The sequence below is a fragment of the Penaeus japonicus genome, unplaced genomic scaffold (assembly GCF_977035675.1).
Source record: "Penaeus japonicus unplaced genomic scaffold, GWHDUDI00000001_assembly GWHDUDI00000015, whole genome shotgun sequence".
In the NCBI taxonomy this organism is placed as follows: domain Eukaryota; kingdom Metazoa; phylum Arthropoda; class Malacostraca; order Decapoda; family Penaeidae; genus Penaeus; species Penaeus japonicus.
In genome coordinates this window covers 36817770-36840269 of record NW_028234417.1, presented here as the reverse complement: position 1 = coordinate 36840269, position 22500 = coordinate 36817770, and the positions used below count along the sequence as shown (strand labels likewise).

At 39.4% G+C, this 22500-nt stretch overlaps 1 protein-coding gene across 33 annotated transcripts in view; it reads left to right on the top strand.

Moving 5' to 3' along the window:
* Positions 1-22500, top strand: part of osp (myosin phosphatase Rho interacting protein outspread) — a 99995-nt gene that overhangs the window by 57870 nt on the left and 19625 nt on the right. For 8 of the 33 annotated variants that reach the window (XM_043006457.2, XM_086544871.1, XM_086544867.1 and 5 more), the window contains 16 exons: positions 7746-7811; positions 8787-8978; positions 9167-9266; positions 9959-10243; positions 10508-11110; positions 12936-13063; positions 13529-13648; positions 13778-13921; positions 14275-14436; positions 14709-14884; positions 15112-15284; positions 16618-16811; positions 16947-17048; positions 18336-18482; positions 21177-21404; positions 22456-22500. The exon at positions 22456-22500 is cut by the window's right edge and continues 47 nt beyond it. In XM_043006457.2, the coding sequence (XP_042862391.2) occupies positions 7746-7811; positions 8787-8978; positions 9167-9266; positions 9959-10243; positions 10508-11110; positions 12936-13063; positions 13529-13648; positions 13778-13921; positions 14275-14436; positions 14709-14884; positions 15112-15284; positions 16618-16811; positions 16947-17048; positions 18336-18482; positions 21177-21404; positions 22456-22500 (2865 nt within the window). The remainder of the gene's footprint in view (positions 1-7745; positions 7812-8786; positions 8979-9166; positions 9267-9958; positions 10244-10507; positions 11111-12935; positions 13064-13528; positions 13649-13777; positions 13922-14274; positions 14437-14708; positions 14885-15111; positions 15285-16617; positions 16812-16946; positions 17049-18335; positions 18483-21176; positions 21405-22455) is intronic. The other 25 variants (XM_086544893.1, XM_086544892.1, XM_086544888.1 and 22 more) reach the window with 16 other exon arrangements.

The window sequence follows — 22500 nt, the reverse complement described above, 5'->3', positions numbered from 1 at the left end:
GAGAGAGAGAGAGAGAGAACGAGCGAGCGTGGGAGAGAGAGGGGGGGAAGGGATAAGATGTGGAAGAAGGAGAGAGGAGCAGAAGAGAAGCGAGAAGAAGGAACAGGCGAAAGGGACGAGAGACCGGAATGAAAAGGAGACGCAAGGAACCTTCAAAGGACGCGAACAGGTGAATCAGAGAAGAGTGAAGAGGGCGAAGAGAAGAGAAGGGGAGGGGGGGCGGAGAAGGGGAAGAAGTTTAGAGGAGTAAAGTGGGCGCCTTCACGCCCGCCCTCGAGGTGGGCGGCGGGAAGGTGTTGATGTGAGATAAGTCCCCACTCTTAGCTCCGGGTCGCCTTACCGAGAACACTGACCTCAGTCGGGTTGCGTTACGGTGTTTGTGCAGCGATATGCGGAGCTTGGATTGAGACGGGGGGAGGAGGAGGTGGAGGAGCAGGAGGAGGAAGAAGAAGAAGGAGAAGATGAAGAAGAAGGAGAAGGAGAAGGAGAAGGAGAAGGAGAAGGAGAAGAAGAAGAAGAAGAAGAAGAAGAAGAAGAAGAAGAAGAAGAAGAAGAAGAAGAAGAAGAAGAAGAGGAGGAGGAGGAGGAGGAAGAAGAAGAAGAGCAACAACAACAAGGATAATAATGATAATAACAGTAATAATAATGATAAGAAGAAGAAGAGAAAAAAAGGAAGAGATAAAAAAATCAAGAAAAGGGAGAAGTGAGGGGAGGGGAGGAGAGGAGAGGAGAGGGGAGGAGAGGGGAGGAGAGAAGAGAAGAGAAGAGGAGAGGAGAGGAGAGGATAGGATAGGAGGGGAGGGGAAGGGAGATGAGATGAGAGAAAAGGAGATGAAAAGAGAAGAACGAAAGGGAGGAGGTGGAAGAGACGCATCCTTATGTGAGGATCAGAGAGAGAAAATGGACATGAAAAAAGGATGAAGAGATACTGTGATGAAGATGAAGTACAGGCTGGAGTACTGGGCTCGAGTAACCATCCCCCTCACCCCCTCCCCCCTCCCTCTCCCTCTCCCTCTCTCTCTCCCTATCGTCTCAACCCCGTCCTCCTCCCTATTTACCCTCCCATGCCCTCACTTTACCTCCCCTCCCCTCCCCTCCCCTCCCCTCCAGACCAATCCCCCCCTCCCAATCCCCGAATCACTTTCACTTATTGCACAGTGAACCTTCGTCGGGCGACCCAATGGGATTCAAGCCCCAGCGCCCGCTAACGAAGATGTTTATGGGTGGTGTAGGCCTATGCGGGACCTTGGAGGCCTATTCGTCTAAGATTTGCACGGTTTATAGTTCTCTTCTTATCTGTAGTTGGGCCCGATTTTTTCCTAATGCGAAGTCTGTATAGAGTGTATGTTTTTTTTAGTACTTTGCTATAATGTAACGAACTAGTCTGGGGTGAGTATTGAATTTATTATTGGACCATTTTTTTTTGGGGGGGGGGGGGCGTCGGGCAACGTACCCTACCCGAAAAGAAACGAACTTAAAATAAAAATGAATATACTCATGTTTATGTACCTTTCTCCTCATCTTTTTTTTTCATATTCCATCTCCCGTGTGTTTATTTACTCTTCTCCCTCGTCTAGTGTGCCAAGGACATGCATGTACTGTGCCAGGGACGCTTATGAAGGAAAAAAATATGATGTACCCAGAGAGTGTACTTTGACGGAGACTTGATTTGATAATGGAATTTAATTGATCCGGCCTTCGGTGGTGCACGGGCGGCAGATATACTTGTCAGATGTCCTAAAAAGAGAGAAAGGGTGATAGATAAATGGACAGAAGCAGTTAATTAATGATTTAGGAGGACTTGTTGAGTGAATTGATTGGAGAAATTAGGAAATGGGATAAGAGAAGGAATAGGGTGATGAAAATGAGAAATAGTAAGTTGTATATCTTGACTGTTTGAATTGTATGTATAGTGTTATATTTTATATATAAGAAGCTTTGCAATAAATTTATTTGTAATGTGTTTACGTCTTATGTGTTTAGTTATTTGTTATATGGTACCGAGTCTCTGATCTGATTGTATAGTTATTCAGATACTTTATCGCAATAAATATTATAAAAACAGTATGATTATTATTTTTTATGCAGAAGTCAAATGATGATAATAGTAAAATGAAATTCCAATGGAAAGGCTAAAAAAAAGACTTAACATGGAAATCCGATTACTAATACTTGACAGAGAGTCATGAAATTTTCATGAAACGTGTCTAAGCTCATGCATGAGATTTCGCTCGGAACAGTCGTTGTACAGGAAAGGAACTATAACGTTATCTGTCATGCACTCTTCCTTATTACCAGTAAAATACGATTGAAAAACAATCTAAAATAAATATGTTTTATTATGAATATAAAAGAATATATGTAAATGTCCTTTTATGAAGGTTCGACATGTAAACATTAGCGTTCGAAACTGTTCCGATTTGTTTCGAAACGACGCGAAGACACTAATTGATACTAATTCGAAATAAGATCCAGCTTAATCTTCGTCTTCCAAAGCTGATGGCCATTTGGAAGGATCGGCTCTTTATTTGGCCCGCGGTTGCTCATGAATAATAAAGCGGCATCATAATTTATTTAATATTGGTGAAAATTGACGCGCCATTCGTCGATTCGCCCGGAGTTCTGGTGAAGATTAATGGCCGATTCGGGGAAGGGATAAATTGATGAATAGATAGAGAGAGAGAGAGAAAGGATGTATATATATATATATATATATATATATATATATATATGATATATATATATGATAAACGAAAAAGATGATAATAAAAAACAGAATAGGAAAAAAAAGAAAAAAAGACAAAGAAAACACAAGACTATAAAAAAAAAATCTATAAATATAAATAACCAGATAAGGTAGACAGACATCCGCTGATAAACTTAATTTGCACACCGTGTTGAAATCCTGTTGATCCCACTCCTGTTGCCTTCTACGATGCCCTGCAACAGTAGAGGACGTACAAACAGCAGATTTACGCCCTTTTTCTTTTCTCTATTACTGAGCCATTGTTACAGATCTTCCCTCTTTTCTCTTCTCTCTAGAATCTCGGGTCATCATCTTTCTTTGTACTTTATAGGATGCATAGAAATCTGCATTGAGATTAAAGTTATCTCAGTTTATAAACTATATTATGAAAACAGAGTAATATATAGTATAATAATGCGTAATATATATCTATAGGAATATTATATGATATGATAATTTGTAGAAATTTATGATGATACTTATTAATAATGTATGTGAATGTAATAAAATAGTAATGCAATAATATATATAAAATAAAGACCTGCAATAATTCAGCGTGACTCCTGCTGTTACGAGAGAATGAGAGCTAGAACGCGTGGCAGGAAGTCAAGATGGGAAAAAGCTTTCTCTTGTGTCTCATCATTTTCCTTTTTCTTTTCTTTGTTGGTGATGTTAATTGTTTGTTTTCTTGTGTGTGAGATGATGTATTTTTTGTATTATTATTGTTTGTTTGTGTGTGTGAGTGGTTCCATTTTTCTTTTCTTGTGTGGTGATATTCTGTTTTTGTTTTGTGTTTGATTTTTTTGTTGTTGTTGCACGAATATTTTTTGCATTCTTTCCTTATTTGCGGTATTTCTTCTTTTTTTTTGCGTATGACATTTTCCTTTTACTCTTGTGGGCGATGACACTTTTATTTTGTTGTGTGTGATCTTTCTCTTGCCGTTTCTTATACGTAAAGTCAATTTTCTTTTCTTGTGTGTGATGATTTATTTTCTCATATTTATCGTCTGAGATTATCTTTTCCCTTTCCTGTGCTTGATGACACCGTTGCCAAGGGAACGAACCCACAGCATCAGTGGTAGAATTTCCCTTGGGTTATCGTTAGGCTCGGCGAATGCGCGGGAAAATCACGATGGCTGCGCTGTTACCAAAGTATATAAGTATATATATAATTCACGTAATAAATTGATGCCTTGGAAACGCGAGAACTTTCATTCCCTTTCTTCAAATGGCTCTGCGTGTGTGTGTGATCAAGTCTCGGTTTTAGTTTTAGATTTTCCTTTCTTTTTTTGAATTTCGATCACATTTTTTTTACTTGTGTGTGTGTGAGATTCACTCACGCTCGAGTCAGTCACGTAAGACTAATGTCGGATTCCTCTCCCTGTGTGTGTGTGTGTGTGTGTGTGTGTGTGTGTGTGTGTGTGTGTGTGTGTGTGTGTGTGTGTGTGTGTGTGTGTGTGTGTGTGTGTGTGTGTTATTGATACGAGAGTGAAGATAACCGGTGTTACGTCATCAGTTTAGGATGCGAATGTTTGTCCCAATAAACGAAGTCTAAAGAGCGACAAAGGTTATCTGTGGATTCCAACCTTTTTTTCCACTCGCTGCAAAAACCGGGTATTTGCACTCATACCATTTGCCGGTATGATTGCGACGCTGCTCTGAACACCTGCCCTGCTGCATCTACGTCTCATTAGATGAAATTATGTTCACTTTGGAACTGAGCGCTTGCACCTGCGCGCGAACAGGTGTCTTGGGCCTCATTGCTTGCTCTAGAGGGTTGTTGGGAGGGGAGAGGGGGAGGGAGGGGAGGGATTCATGCAACCCACACCTGTTTTTCTTTAGCGTGATTAGTGCTTGCTTCTGGCTAGGGCGAAGAACATGCCAGTTGCCCGCTAACCGAGAACAAACTATTTATTTATCTCTTTATTTATCAATCTACGTATCCACCTTATTTATCAGTTATTCAATTCATTCCATTCAATCACCTGGATGTGCCACGAGAGGCGCAGCCTGTTAGACATGTCGGGAGAAGGTGTTGACATGAGCATGAGCTTCGGATCCGAAAGGGGCGAAGAGGCAGGCAGGTGTGCTACGGTCCTATGGCGACGGACCTGCCTCGGCGAGAACCAGGTAGAAACACCTGTTCGGGGAAGGCGGGTCGGCGAAGGGGGCGAGCGACAGGTGTGGCGGGGGAAGGATTCCGGCCGGAGTGAATGGAGGAGTGAATGAAGTTTTGCCGTGGAGGAGAAGTGTGTCATATGCCGCTTGACTTTCTATCGCCGCTACACCGGTATTAGCTGCTTGTATACACACTCGCGCACACACACACACACACGCACGCACGCACACGTCTACACACGCACGCACACCCGTCGCTTGGCCTCTCTCGTGGGGGTTCATGGCGGGTCTACATCGAGGTCGTAGGCCTTGAGGGTGTGTGCTGGGGAATCCTTCAAGAACTCTCCGCCCTCATCACCGTCATCTCCTCCCTCTCCTGCTCCTCCCTCATTCCGTCTCTTCCTTTTTCTATTCTCGTCTTCTTCTCCTCTTCCATCTTCTCCATCTCCTCCTCCTCCTCCTCCTCCTCCTCCTCCTCCTTCTTCCTCTCCTCTTTCCTCTTCTCCTTTTCCCTCTCCTTCTCTCTCTTCCTCTCCCTCTCCCTCTACCTCTTCCTCTTCCTCCTCCCTTCTCTCTTCTCTTCTCTTCCTCTCCCTCTCTCTCTCTCCCTCTCTCTCTCTTCTCCCTCTTCTCCCTCTCTCTTCTCCCTCTCTCTCTCTCCTCTCCCTCCTCCCCCTCTCTTGTCCTTCCTCTCCCTCTCCTCTCTCTCTCTCTCTCTCTCTCTCTCTCTCTCTCTCTCTCTCTCTCTCTCTCTCCCTCCCTCCCTCCCTCCCTCCCTCCCTCCCTCCCTCCCTCTCTCTCTCCTTCTCCCTCTCCCTCTCCCTCCCTCCCGCTCTCTCTCCCTCTCCCATCCCTCTCTCCTCTTCTTCCTCCACCCCCCCCCCCCTCAGTTCCCTCCTTCCCTAGAGCCAGCACACCTGCAACGGCGCAACCTGCCTACATAGCTCAGGGTATGGCGGTGGGGATTACACCTTTGGGTTTGCGTTACCGCTGAATGTGAGAGCTCCCACTTGAGTGTGAGTGCTGACCCTTGAGGGTGAGTGCACACACTCAGAGGTGTGCGGTTACCCGCCACTTGAGGTAACACAGTAACCTCCGCGCATGCGTTGCCTCACACCTCGCACTCAAGGCAGCTCCTCCAGAGCAAGTATTTAGGACGTATGTGTGCTTGCTCATATGCACGTAGGTTCACCCACACGTACACGCACACATACAGGTACACACGCAAGCAGAAGCACACAGACACGCGCACACAGGCCAACAGACATATGCACAGGTATACACATATACATGAACAGGTACATACGCACAGGCACGCACGCGCAGGCAAACACGCTCAGGCACACACACACAAGCTCAGGCACATACACACACACGCGCACACGCACACGCACACGCAAACGCACACACAGCCACACACACACACACACACACACACACACACACACACACACACACACACACACACACACACACACACACACACACACACACACACACACACACACACACACACACCATCACACACACACCACACACACACACACAATCACACACACACAATCACCACACACACACCACCACACACATCACCACACACACACCACACCACACACACACACACAATCACCACAACACACACACATCACAACACACACACACACACCACACACACACACCACACACAGTCACACAATCACCACCACCACACATCACAATCACCATCATCATGACAGTCACACACACATCAAAAAAAGCATTGCAAGCACTTAGAAACTCAAACTCATATCGAACCAAATACAGTCACATATAAATGCAACATTTCCACCACGCTAATAAAATAGATCCTTTTTATATCATCTATCAACTTTGTCTATATTTATTTTGCTACAATTCATTATTACACCATCATCATCACCACAATCACCACCACCATCATTACAATCATCATCATAACAATCACCATCACAATCACCACCATCACCATCATCATGACAGTCATCATCACAATCACCATCATCATCATCACAATCACCATCATCATGACAGTCATCATCACAATCACCACCATCATCATGACAGTCATCATCACAATCACCACCATCATCATGACAGTCATCATCACAATCACCACCATCATGACAGTCATCATCACAATCACCACCATCATGACAGTCATCATCACAATCACCACCATCATCATGACAGTCATCATCACAATCACCTCCACCACCATCATCATCATCATCATATCATGACAATCCCCCTCCTCCTCATTGAAGTCCCCATTTAGTGAGTCAAGGTCGTGTGTGTGACAAATGCATTACCTTACTTTCTATCTGTCCCGCCTGTCACCTTCGGCTGGCGTCCATTGCCACTAGTAATTAGTTCACTTTGTATATTGATTCATTATCTGAAATGCTGGGGGTGATTTAAGTCTTTTTTTTTGGTTGTATGAGATGCTTTGATTATGAGGTTTCTTGATTATCCGAAGTGCTTTGGGTAATTATGGGATTTTTGATTATCCAAATTGTATTTATGCCCATTTTTTGTGTGAAATGTTGTGGGTAATTATGTTTTATGTTAGTTATCTGAAATGCGTTGGGTGTACATGACGTTTATTAATTATCTGAAATGCTTTTGGGTAATTATGACATCTGGTGATTATCTAAGAAAGAATAGTGACATTTATTGATTATCTGAAAGGTGATTTTGTATTATGTATATTTAATGTTGATGTCCTTCTTTATCCACTAATTCATTTTTCTTGTGCTATTATAAACATCCTGCAGTCTGTTGTATTGATAGACTAGATATGTCTCTTTTTTAATGTCTCTCCAAAACACGAAGAATGTCTCACATTTTCCTTTTCCCCCCACAGAGATGGCAGAGACGGTGGTTTGTCCTCTACGACGATGGCGAGCTGACCTATTCTGTCGACGACCATGTGAGTTGCTCTTAATCTCTATCCTGCCCGTGTTTGTGGCGCTGATTTATAGGAGCTGTTCCTCTAGGGCACTTTTATTGCGTATCAGTTTTGTGTTTGGTTAGTCTGGTTTTGTTGTATACCTTTTTTTTTTGCATCTAGCTTATGTTTCCTCTTTTTTTTTATTTATTTATTTGTTTAGCTTCATCTTTGACACTTTTTTTTTCTTTATAAAACTATTGCACAGTTGCATCTCTGGATTTTCATTTGGTTATTCATCTGTCATTGTCTTTTTTAATCCAGTCTCTCTCTATGTTTGACAGTTGTGTCATTGTTTTATAATACTTATTCATTCCTTTTTCTGTGTATTTGTTTATTAATCTTCTTAAAACATTCTCAGACATTTGCATATTTAATTTAATCCTATCCTACAATCTATTCTATCCATAGTGTTCTTAAAGCAATACCTTTACTCTTCTTGTTTCGGCATATTTTAACCTATACAGTACACAGCAATGAACACAGTTTCTCATAGAAGGGTGTAATAACAAGGTGGGATCAAGTTGAATTTGCTTTTAGTGGGTCATCAATGCAGGGAATTAGCACGGTATCTCTTGAATATAAACACAAGTTGACACAGTTTCTAAGTGCTGAAGGTTAGTTATCACGAATCCCAACCTTTTGAGGCATGTGTCCTGTTTGTTGGGAAGTTTGTTTTGTTTCTATTACTTGATACCGTTTGAGTTAGACCTCTAGCATTTTTTGTATTATTGTCCTTTAAATAAATCAAATTAATTTCAGATCATTGCTTAGTGTAAAATTAGTTATTATAGCTCTGTGTACGTTGTATTTGTGCTGATTTTGTTAGGTTATGAACAACAGAGTAAAAATAGTTATCAGAAATTGATTACTCCAGGACAACTTAAAAAACATTTTTGAGTTTAACCTCTAGAAGAGACTTTTCTTCTCCTGTACTCACTCACCTCTTTTTTCCAGCCGGCAACCATCCCCCAGGGTGTGGTTGACATGAACCGTGTGCTGGAGGTGTCCCAGGCTGAGGATGTGACCGGCAACCAGTTCAGTCTTGCAATCACAGCGCCCGACAGAGTAACTTTCATCAAGGGCACCTGTCGCGAGGAGTCCAGGTGGTGGATGGACGTCCTCTCCGTTTTCCCGAGATCACAAAAGGTTTGACGTTTGGCCAATGTATCCATAAAGAATTGTTCTCTAGCTAATTGTTTTACCTTCATTTCTCTCATGTATTGTGGGGTTGCCATTCTCCTCCATATGTACATTCGTGTTATTTTTGAGTTTACTATACCTTAAGCAAGAACGTATTGCTGCTCACTGGATAACAAACCCTTGCAACCCCACAGCAACAAGGTCGGCACAAACGCAATGCAACATTCCCGGGAATTAAGACAACGACAGTCTTAAAACAGAATATGGTGTCTCACTCTCCATCACCTTCACTCGGTAAGAAGAAGCAGGGAGATATTATGGTCTTGCTGGTTGACTGTGTGTAAAAATATGCATTCATGACCTGGGTATGTCCAAAGTGATGAGTACTACAGTACTTGAGGAAAATTTGAAGTATTCTTGCATTTATTTTCAAGATGATGGCTTGATAAATGTGTAAATGAATATAGTTGAGATCATGAAAATGTAATTCAGATTTTAGCGTTTACAGAATTATTTAAGACTTGGTATATGTATCTAAATTCTGTGTGTGTGTGTGTGTGTGTGTGTGTGTGTGTGTGTGTGTGTGTGTGTGTAAGTATGTATGTATGTCCGTGCACACACAAACCAGAACATGGACTTTTATATATGTCAGTACAGGGAGGAACATCTTTGGACATACCTTGTGTTAAGAAACTGATTGTCACAATAATATTCATTTTTCCCTGTGCACTGATTATAAGCAATATTTTTCAATTTGTAGGAGTATGCTGATCAGTTTTGCTAATTACTTTTGTCCTTAAATTGCTAGACTTTTGTGGCTCTTGTAGTTTGTCTTGCAACTGCTAAATGGATTATTGTTTTTATTTTTTGGCAGTAGTAGATTTTGTAATGCAAATGCGGCACTTGACATATGTTTTTGTTTTATTGATTTATTTGACCTCACTGTGACCCCTGCTTGACCCCCCCGGACCTGCTTGCCCCTGCAGCCCCCACCACCTTTGAGACGCCAATGGGACAACGGGTCAGGTTCCTCAGCTGCACCACAGACCCCCTGGGGACCCGCCCCCCCTCTGCCCCTGCACTAGATATGGAAGAGGACGTCTTCCCCACCAAGGACTCCTCTGCCTCTGGCACCCCCATTCCCCCATCCTCCACCAGCCAGGCCTCCACCCCCACGCCCCTGTATCACTCCACCCCTCTGTCCTCCCTCCCACCCCCCACCAGGATCCTGAGGGACGAGCACAAGGAGAACACGCCTCCGTACGCTGAAGGTAGGGCCTGCTGCTCCCCGTGGGCTGATGCTGGTGACTCTGCTCATGCTGCTGATGCTTTTTGTCTTTGCCATCGTTCAGTTCACATCTGCCTTTGGTGTAATGATTTTTGCTTGTCACTGTAGGTGGCTAATGCTGATTGGAAGTGCATTATGCTATTATTATTCCCCTTGTGTGAAAGAAGTTTGTCAGGAATGCTATTGTGTATTTAATGTATCATCTTGAGGTCACCCTATATGAGCTGATTTTTTATCCTTCTTCCAGACTACACAGATAATCCACCCACCTCGGAGAGTCCGCCCACGCAGGACAAGTTGAGTCACAAGTTCCGCACGCGGCGTGCAATAAAGCGGGAAGTGCGAGGCCTCACGCAGCCTAGGAGTAAGTCAGAAGTCACAGCAATGTTTCCTGCTAACCTGCCGTCGTCAGTGTCTCCCCTGAGGCATGGGTCCACAGCCACCACTGGGCACACCACGGCCTCCCTCTACTCCTCCACGGGCAGCATTACCACTTCTGCTTACTCAACCCCCGAGGGCTCTCACTCTGCACTCTCACCCGCTCATTCTGCTGTTGTTGACCCTATTTCCTCCCCTGAGTCTCGCACTGTCCGAAGGGCCACTATTACCCTCACCTCCTCCCTCTCCTCCTTGAACTCCCTCAATTCCTCCTCTTCGTCTTCCTCGTCCTCAACTTCTTCAACTGGCTCCTCAGTGGGAGTCAGTTCCTCCCTCTCCTCTTCCCTGGGTGGTATTGGGAGCAGTGGTGGGGACGGTGGTGGTGGTGTGGGGACCCCATCGTTTCGGAGCCTTGATTCAGGCGTGCATGTTCCTACTAGACCCCACGCTCGCACGGCGCCCGACAAGCCAGGTGTGTGTGTGTGCATGACTAACCCACCTTGTCCTCACTTAGTTCAGGTTCACTTGTTCTCAGACATTTTTTATCCATTTTATAAACAGCAATTAGTGGAATTTTGCTCTCTATCAAATGATATAGATAGTTCTTTCTGATCACCTTGTTAATTCCAAAACTTAATATTCATGAGCTGAATATAAAACTTCATAATCAAACTGACATAGATTTCAGAAGCTTTAATTTCTCAGTTTGTTCCTTTTTTTTTAAGTCTGAGCAAGATATAATGAGAATATTTAGGATAGTGATGAATTTTCTCAAAATTGAAAAGCAATACAAACAATAGTTAGAGTGTAATTGAATGATTTGTGCATGGCTGAGTGAGTGAAAGATTAAGTGAGTAAGTAGTGAGTGAGTGAGTGAATGAATGAGTAGTGCATAAGTAGTGAGTGAGTAGTGAGTGAATGGTAAGTGATTGGCAAGTGAGAGGTGAGTGAGTGAATCAGTGAGTGAGTGAGTGCGTAAGTGAGTGAGGGAGCTAGTGAGTGCGAGAGCTAGTGAGTGAGTGAGTGAATCAGAGAGAGTTAGTGAGATAAACAGAAAATGAACAGGTCAAAAATATCTGTAAATTATGCTCCCATTAACCATTTTGTCGTATTTCATTATTATTCAGAAATAGCAGGCAGATCATTGGCCACGAATTAGCTAAATGTCTAAATTGTTTTGGGGTGAAAGATGTACTTTGTACATTAAGAAGTGAGGTACAGTAATTTGTCTTTATACTAATGTTTATGTCATGTGTGTTTTCACTGTTTTGTACTAGTTTTTATGTCTTGTAATAACTATGTTTGTAGATGTATAAAAAAAACTAAAATTTTAAGAATATGTTTGGTATCACATTCAGTGTGTGCATTCCATGCTTTAACCACTTGCATGATGCTTTGTGTTACTGCTGTGTGTTATTAATATTTCTGTTTATGTGTTGCTGTATGTTGTCCCTCTTGTTTTGCTGTTGTGTGTTGACATTGTATTTATTAACGTGAAGTTCTTATTAATGATGTAGATTTTTTTGTTTGACATGATGCATGGTAGCATGTGTGGGTCATTCCCTGAACATATGAGACGTTCATCTGAACAGGTGTAGATTCTTAGATATTCTGTAAGAACATGACCTATACAAAGAATTTTAGTAATTTAATCATAGTTGAATGCATTCATCATGAATCTAACCTAGGTGATAGCTGTCGAATTTAGGCGATTATTTATCTTGGTGCAGTTATTTGACATAGGAAAGTACGTTTATTTATTCTTTAATAATGCCGTACTTTTGCATCTATATTAGCTTTAGTTTTACATGATTAGAGATCATACAATATCACTTTTCATCTGAAATTTCCTTTTGTTCTTGCAAAGTTTGTAGATTCTTTGTAGGATAGTTAACATGAGAAAGCTACATGTCAAATTTGCTGCTTTCTTATACTCTACTTGTGCTAAAACTAATGTTTAAATGTGATATTGCCAGTGACATAGTAAGGCTAATCTCTAGCTCCATAGTGCATAAATGGACAACTTCATTAGTTATGTTTAGTTCATTATTTACACATTAATTGATAGTAAGAGTGTATTGTATACATTTTGCTATTTAGCGAACAAAAACATCTGTAATATAAGAGCAATAAAATGGAGGTCCAATTACTTTTATTTTTACAGGTGAGGTTTTGTTAGCAGATGCAGAAGGCCTCAGGCTGGCAATAACCTAAACTTTATACTCATGATTATTTATATATGTGTACTGCATAAATATATATCTTTTTTTGTATATTAATTTGTCTTCATTATTCAGGTGAAGTTACAAGACAGCTTCTGCTCACGGACTTAGAAGAAACAAAGCGTGAAGAAAAACTGAAAGACATTGCTGACTCAATAACACGGTTGAGAGGGAGTTCGTCGCTGTCGTACCTAAGCAGCAAGGTAGGCAGAATGTTAACCCATTAGCAGCATCATGCCAGACATTTAAAACAGCCATCCTACTGCACAGACCTTTTTTTTAATACCGCGACCAATGGGTTAATGTGGTGATATTCCAAGTGCATGCAGGCTTCAAGGGAAGGAAGGGAAGAGATCTTACCTTGACATACATAAAGAAGTCTAGAGCATGACACATATCATATCCATTTGTTGATGTAATTAAGGCATTTATACTTAGATTTTACCTTTTGTAGATATTTTGGCCTTTGATATTGTTCTTGGAAAAGGAAATTATGATGTGGGAAATATTAATGAATAAATTTTTTTGCAAGACCATCACAATATAGCTAGGTTTTGTGTCAGAAGTGTAGTCAAAAGTCTTATTAAAAAAGTCTTATTAAATATTTTTTTATGGTAAACATGTAGTGGTTATAATGTTAATGCTTATACTATTGTTTTTGCAAGCAGTCTGGTCTGGGTGATGTGAAGCCGACTCGCGAAAGAGACGCCCAAGATGAGACAGACGCTGCTCCTGAGGTCTCCAGAACATCGTCTGAGGAAACACCCGAACCCTCGCATCCAGACCATGTAAGTAATGGCTTCACTATGCCTTGGGATGTTTAAGTTCATGAATGTTGTTAGATATTTGTTGCATGTAAGAATATTAAGCATCAAATGCAGATGTATTTATACAGTTCTCGTGGCTTTTGTCAACAGCAAGTACGAGGTGACCCTGATGGCTGTGGTCTGGAGGTGTCTCCTCCCTACACTGTCAATCCAGACCTGCAGCGGGTTGACCTTCCTGCAGAAGACCTCCTATATATAAAAAAGGGCTGGCTCATGAAGCAGTCACTCAACCATGTAAGTAGTTTGGGTCTGTCTATTACATACCATTACATAAATGCACACGCACACGCACACGCACACGCACACGCACACGCACACGCACACGCACACGCACACGCACACGCACACGCACACGCACACGCACACGCACACGCACACGCACACGCACACGCACACGCACACGCACACACACACACACACACACACACACACACACCAATACCCATTCATGCACACCTACAAATACATACACTCACACCCACTCACACCTGAAAACATTTTAAAGTTATTATACTCCTTTTAATGTGTTTTATAGTAAACTTCTTAAAGTAAACTTCTTATAATGATTCCTTTCTTGTTGCACAAAGGATTGGATCAAGTATTGGTTTGTCCTACGAGGGACGGGCCTGATGTTCTACCGAGACCCCACGGCAGAGGACAATGGCATCTTAGATGGCATTATCGACCTCAGTGTTGCAAAGTCCATCGAAGAGTGTGATGTTGCCAGAAATTACGGCTTCATGATCTTGGTAGGTGTTTGGGCGGAGTCGGTTTTTATCAAGTGATGTAATTCAAAGGGGAAGAAAAATGTGTGTTTTGGATTGGATTAGAAATCGTACAGGTTTTGCAAAGAATGGTTTAGTTTAGTTATTTTATTATGGATCTTTGCCTGATTTTGATTACTTTTGCAATCCTTTATGCACAACTTGAATAGTTATTAATTTCTTGCACCTAACTCTCTTTTTCCTATTTACATCTTCTAAAATGATAAGTTTTACATTTGTTTACATTTGCTAACCAGACTTGGGAAGAGAAGAAGTACGTATTCTCGGCTGTAACATCAGGCATCCGAGGGAACTGGGTCCAAGCTTTAAGAAATGCTGCCAACCTCAAGGAATCCAAGGATCGACCGCTGACCCTCGGAGAACAGATTGAGAGGGAAATTGTAGCCAAGAGGGATAGGCATAATTCGCAGAGGTATGGCTAGGACAATTGTATGCATGTTTTTGTGGTACTTTTGTTGTATGGCCTGATACATTATGATTTTTAAAAGATAGGGAACTGTATTTCAGAAGCTTAGATGCTAGATTTAGACTGAAATTTTAATTACAAAAGACCATATTGTAACTAGCAATTGCATTCTTATTAAGAAAATCCTTATAGTTAAATCACATTAAATATATATTGCATGCTACCTTTGCCAGTTCAACCTTCGAGAGCATGGCAGCGGAACGCGACCAAGGAAACGACATTCACAACGACTCCATATCCTCCGCCAACAGCCGCTACGTGTTTTCATCAGATGATGAGTATCGGACAGCATCAGAAACATCAGGTGGGATTCGTGTCCAGAGCAAGGAGGATAACTATAAGTGCGGTGAGGAGAAAGGAAATGTTATTCTTGCGCAGTGGTGGTTGCCTGCTGGTCTTGGTGTGGCACGTAAATTAATGAGTAATAACTCTCCCTTGGATCCATAGTGACAGAATGGAAGGGGATTCATATTACCCTGGCTAAAGGACGGGGAATGGTGTACATATTCATATGATCGTTCTGAGTGATCCTCATCCTGAATAAAACATGTATAGAAGAATGATTAATGTGAATAATTTTTTTTCCACTCATCTTTTTAACTAAATCTTCAAGATTCCGGGATAAAATTATTTGATAGGAAATAAAGAAAACTAATTTAAAGAATAGAAAGGGCTACTCATACCATGGTTATTGAAGGCACATTTTACGAGTTGACATGTGTTGGGGGAAATCACACTCAGGGTAAAGGTGTATCTTTAGAAATGGCATGCATGGATTCTTGGACAAAGGGGCATGCTAGGAAAACAGGTGAAAGCAGAGGGAGAGTTATTGCTTTCTGACATAAATGCACGTAACAGCACTGTATCTCCAGTTGATTTGTACAGTTGAGAGTCTTAATAGCAGTGCTCATGAGCAGGAGTTAACTTTAGTCCTTATTAGAGAGGACAGTTGTGGCTCTAGATCAGAAAGTGAAGTAAAGCACAAGAAGAAAAGAAATGGACAAAATTCCACATTTTAAGTTGAAGCACAACACTCCTCGTCAGGTGGAAATGAGAAAAAAGATACGCAATGTCTACTTCCAACTGAAAAGGAGTATTATGTCTTTACTACTACTCAGAATGTTTTTTTTTCTTTCTTTTTTTGCATATCTCCTTCCTTAAAGTGGCTTTTTTTGTTTAGTTTTTGTGTTACTCACATATATCAGATGTTTTACATTAGAGACACATGTTGATTCATTTTTCTTAGTGTCACAAATTTTGTTCACTCTGATGGATGTGATAATCATTTAATCATAGCAGCTTTGTATAAAGGCACTTGACTGCAGTTTCCCTTTTTTAGTATCCTCCTAGAAAATGCAATCTAAGGAGGAAGTATCTAACTTTTGGAGTGTGAGTGGGTTATCTAAAAAAATTTAAGAGAAAGTTGAATCTCCATTCTAAACAATATTTCATGTGATAAGGAAATCATGTGAATTTTATGTAAATAGAAAACATTTTTATATAAATTTTGCTAAAAGTGATGGCTTAACTAGATAGCATTATGTTTATAGACAAGTAATGCATACTATGATTACAGTTATACAGAGCTGATGTTTTTGATTGTCATCAAATAGTCTTTGTATATATTTTGCTTAACTTCTCTTACTAAACACAAATTCCTCAATTTCCTTTTGCATCAGAACGAGCTCGATCACGCTCCAATTCAAGGACGAGGTCGAGCAAGAGATCGAGGTCCTCCCCGCCAACATCGCGCAGGAACACTCGCGATGACTTTCCAAGCATCAGCAAAGATGATGTGTTGGCATCCTGCTACTCAGAATCAGGGTCTCTCCACTCCATCTCTGATCTTGATGCGCAACATCGGCCGGAGAAGGTACATAGGCTGAGATTTACTTACGGTTCATGGAATGCATAAGGGGACTGTCAAGATCTTTTATTTTGTTATTCATGTTTTATTTACATTTGGTTCACATTATTAAACCTGTATTTTGTTTTTGAATGTTTATAGGACAGCAGTGCCACGACCCTTACTGGCTCAGGCGACGCACTCTTGGTGGATCTCCTGGAAACGCAGGTGGAGAGCCTTAAGGCCAAGCTAGAACAGACTCAGGTAAGTGGCTGTAACTTTTTTTTTTTCACATGATTTATTCTTCACTGCTGACCATCCCTGTGTCAAGGGTGAGTACTAAAATCAATAGTATAGATTTCTGATATAAAACTTGTTATATATTGTTAAGATTAGCAAGCATTTGTTGCTGTTTTAAATCTCCTTTGTCATTTTTTATGTATGTGGGCTAGTATTAGCACTTTAGTCTCACCAGTAGTATATATGTGTGTAGTTACTTTACTTGATCAGTTTGAGCTCAAGGTTATGTGTCCATTGTGTTCATGCTTGCTGTGGCTGTTTCTGTCCCTGTCATGTGTAGCTTCAATTTCTTTACTTTCTAATATAAATTTTGAATGAGATAATTCATATTCCCCCTAAACATAGATTTGATAAAATGCAGGATATTGTTTGCAAAGCTAAATTTTTTGTTTAAAAATGTATGTTAAACAAATTATTTAATGAAGAGAATGTATGCCATGTTTTGCTTTTTGTTACATTAACATGAATATGAAGTCTTTGGTTGACCTCTGTGACTGGAAGCTGACCACCAAACCAGGTATTGAAGCGCACATAGCTGAGAAAGGAGGAAGTAAGGGAGATGGAACCAGTACTTGAAGGGCAAATAGAGGCAGTAGGAACTATATTGTCTTGGAACTACTTTGTCTGAGGAAAGGAGTAAGAACTGTTTGAGGATAGAATAGATGAAGTTTTAGTAATTGAGGGGTGTTAACATCAGAGAAAGGAGTGAGAGAGACTGATGAAGGTTTAAATGAAGGGATAGAGAAATGAATGAAAGAAATTAAAACATTATTGGAGCTTACGATTAATATGTAGTGGAACGAAAACAAGACTGAGTGTGTGACTGACAGCTTAAAGACTTAGATGATTGGCAGACAGACAAGAAAAGCAGAAATAGAGTGTGTGGGGAATTGTTCGGTGCAAATGAAAATTATTTTGTGACCAGCTATGACATCAGAGTAGGAACTGAAGCAAACTTCTAACCACAGGTAGATGGGATGGGTGTCAAACAATAAGGGCTGGGTTTATTATAACAAAGTCAACAAAAAGCATGTTTGCTTTATATCATTAGTAATATCAGACTTTGTTCAGCACTTGAGAGTTCTGACCAGGGGAATGAAATAGAAAAGTGTGTAATTCTTTGTTTTCTGCCTGAAAAGTGTGAATGAGGTTTTGTACTTAGATGTACATAGAAGCATAGGAAAAGCACATCATCATTGATAATGTAAGAGTAGGGATGACTGAAGCCTGTTACCGTGATGCACCAACCAGGCCGACTACCTGGAGCTCCACAAAGAGAACTCTGGCCTGAAGACCCGTCTGCGGAACGGTGGAAGAGCTTCCCCGTCCAACACGGCCACTGGGGCCCACCACCACCACCTCCACCACCACCACTCTGAGCTAGACTTGTTCCACCAGGTACCAGACATGTCCCATCCTGTTCCCAGGTGCTAGACCTGCCACAGGTGGAGAGTGTACAGAGCTCAGCACTTGGACACCACCAAATAACATGATAGATTTAGATACAGAGAACCTAGGCTCTTGTTGCTGCTTTCAAGAATACTCTTTCAAGGAATGCGCTTGACCTCTCTACGCAATCGGATGCTACTTCTAGACACGTATCTTTTTCCTCTCTTCTGGGCTCTCGTCAGACAGGGAATGGAAACCAGCATGCACAGTGCATGATCCTGTAACAGTTCTTGAAGCTTGAATGAACTATTGGTGGACCTCAAGGGTTTTCACTGAGTTGCTTCCATTACAAACATCCATTACTCTCGTTAAGACAGGAAACGCCTTGCTCTTGTTTGCGTGAACTTCTACAATAAGTGATTATTCTTATCATCATTATTCTCATGCTCATTGTTACCGATGTTATGATTATTACCATTATTTTCATTTTTACTGGTGTTATTAATATTTTGAAACTTTCACATCATTGTTATTATAATCACTGTCATTATTATGATAATGATACTAATAATATTGATAATTATTATTATTATTATTATCATTATTATTTGGTGATGATGACAATGATGATGATGATTATTGTTATTTATTATTATTATTATTATTATTATTATTGTTATTATTATTGTTATTGTTATTATTATTGTTATTATTACTGTTATTATTACTGTTATTATTATTATTACTATTACTATTATTATTATTATTATTATTATTATTATTATTATTATTATTATTATTATTATTATTATCATTATTATTATTATTATTGTCATTGTTATTATATGGATATCATTTTTTTATGTTATTATTTTTGTATTATTATTATTATTATTATTATTATTATTATTATTATTATCATCATCATCATTATTATTGTTATTGTTAATAGTATTATAATTATTATTGATATGATATTGTTATTATTATTATTATAGTATTATTATTATTATTTTAATTAGTTCTTTATTAGGTTCACTATTATTATTATTATTATAGTTACTGTTACTATCATTTTTGTATTTGTATTATTATTTTCCATATCATCATCGTTATTATTATTATCATTATTATTATTATTAATATTATTTTATTATTATTGGTATTATTATTATTATTATTATTTTTATTATTATTATTATTATTATTAATATTATTAATATCATTTTATTATTATTGATATTGTTATTGATATTATTATTATTATTATTATTATTATTATTATTATTATTATTAATCATCATCATCATTATCATTATTACTATTAACATTATCATTATCACTTTCATTATCATTAACATCATCATCATCACTATTATTATTATTATATATTTTCTATAGGCAAATATTGCCTTACTATTATTATCTTAGTTCATTATCATTATTATCTTTCAAGTTTCTTATCATCATATTTTATATGAATTTTATTGTTATTTTACTATTACATCTAGGTTTCTATGTCAATAGAAAAAAAATTGGTTGAACCAAAGACCCTTAACTGCATTGTGATTAATTCAGCTTCTTACTTGAAATGCAAGTCAGTATTATCTTAATTTGTTAGCCCTAATTACCTTTACCTTTTTAAAGAAAATAAAGGAAAGGTACAACTTCAAGATAACTGTTAAATAAACATAATTAGCAAAAATAAGGGTAATTCCTTCAAGATAACTGTTAAATAAACATAATTAGCTAAAATAAGGGCAATTCCTTCAAGATAACTGTTAAACAAACATAGTTAGCCAAAATAAGGGCAATTCCTTGAAGATAACTGTTAAATAAACATAATTAGGCTAAATAAGAGCAATTCCAGTCTGGGCTCGAAGAACATGGTCTGCCCAAAATATTATCTCGTGTCTTTCTTCATTTGACGTTATGAAGACTCCCTTCACATTCCTGTGTTATGGGAGGAGGTTGAGTCCTCCCTCCCGCCTTCAGGTACTCTGTCTTGCATGCGGTTGAGCAGCCACTGTGGAGGCCAACCTTGAGGAAAGCTTTACTAGATAGTTTCACTGAAGAAAACTTTGAGTAATGTGAAAGTTGGACGACTAAGAGTAGTGACTGAACTTTAGCTGAGAACACTCATTACGGTTGAAGGGCGTAGAGGATGTAGATGAACCTCACGGATGTGTACAAGGAGTGGTAGAGTAGCAGCGAGATAGAGAAGTGGCAGACACTTCTGATCAGACAGAGTTTGTGACGGATTTTTAACTGACATGAAAGGATGACAGTTTTACACATGACTAACCATTCAGAATACAAATCTGCATTCATATAGGTTTCTTGGTACAGTGACTTATTATATTAATCAAATGAAGTAGATGTTTCATACTTAGTATGAACTAACAAACCAAAGTGCTAGCACTATGTAATACTAACAGAAATCTGCTAATTTTTTTAGTATATATACTAGTTATAAAAATCTTTTCACATGAATTAGTTATGAATGCTATGTATGTGGAATATGTAGTAAATCTGATTTAAAAAGAAACTGATACAGAAAGTATTTTTAATGATGAGAAAAAAATATTAGTTTTGTTATCGTCTTTGTAAAAAGGAGGGAACATAAGGCAAAGCCATTTGGTTCATCTGGTACGGATATTATTACGGGGAACAGCAGAAGTACTGGTGTTTCTTCCCTTGCAGTCCCCTCCCATTAGGTCGAGAGCCAAGCTCGAGCTAAGCCTGGCTGACTCTCGCAACACCATAGCCTCCCTCACGGCCGACCTCACGCGACTCCGCAAAAAGTTGGAGGTGTGCGAAGGTGACTTGGACAGGTCTGAGCGTGAGGTCGATAAGCTGAGGCGAGACAAGGAGGAGATGAGCTCAGATGCCCAGAGCCTGCGGCATAGGGTGGCCAGTCTGGAGAACCAGGTAAATGTTGGCAGAATTCGGAGGCCGAAGGCTGACTTCAGAAATGCTATTGATCGTTTGGGGTTCAATTGAAAGAGCAAAGGACCGAAATAATGGAGTTTGACAAAGTTTATGTATATATCATATTCCTGTAGATATCATAGTATATTTTTTGTAACTGTTAAGTAGAAAATAACCACATGTTTAGATTCTAATGCGTCAGAGGAATGAATTGATCTTGATTGTGTTTTATGTAAACTTGTCATAATATATGCTACTTATGCATGTAGATGTATGAAAATACTAATAACATTAATTATAGATGAAATACAACCCAATTTAGTTATTTCTAGAGATATGTTACAGGTTTTAAAATCTGTGCCAAGTTTATTTATTGATTTTCCTCTTCAGTGAAATTATCTTGTTGATAATGGTGAGTTTCATTTTTATTGAGATATTGGAGATTATCCAAAACAAAGAGGTAATTTATGGTTTTGTCTCCGGTTTGGTCAACGAGGAGAAAGCTCCCAGTCTCATCTCAAAATTAGCATGAGGGGTTTCCTTCCTTTTGTTTTTTTACTTAGACTTTTAGGAAGATGTTAAGAATATGATACTCTATATTCTTCTGAGTTAGGGGTTATTATTATATTCTGGGTCATCTTTTGCAACCAAGCATGGGAGGTGGGACTTCAGGTCTCTGTTGGTCTTCGTGTCTCCATTTTTCTCTTTTCCATTATGATCTAAACTTCTAGTTGAAAGGTGACTTCAAATCTGTTTACCAGGTATCTGTTCATTCATTTATCATTTTTAGTATATTCTTTAATTATTTCATTATTCATTTTTTGTATAAGTATTTTAAGTTGATTTGATGCATTGCTAGTTGCAGATTGCAGTAAAACCTTTTTAAATTATATTTACAGTACTGTAGCCTAGAATGTATTATTGTACAGTAGATATCAAAATTCTTTAATTTACAAGAATTACCCAATTGTCACCAAAGTTTTTGATAACTGTTATGATTCATTTATATTAGTTGTTGCCAATTTTCCCTGAGGCCTATAATCCGACACAGGTCAAGGAGTTGCTTGATCGGGTCGAGGAGCAAGAGCATGACCTC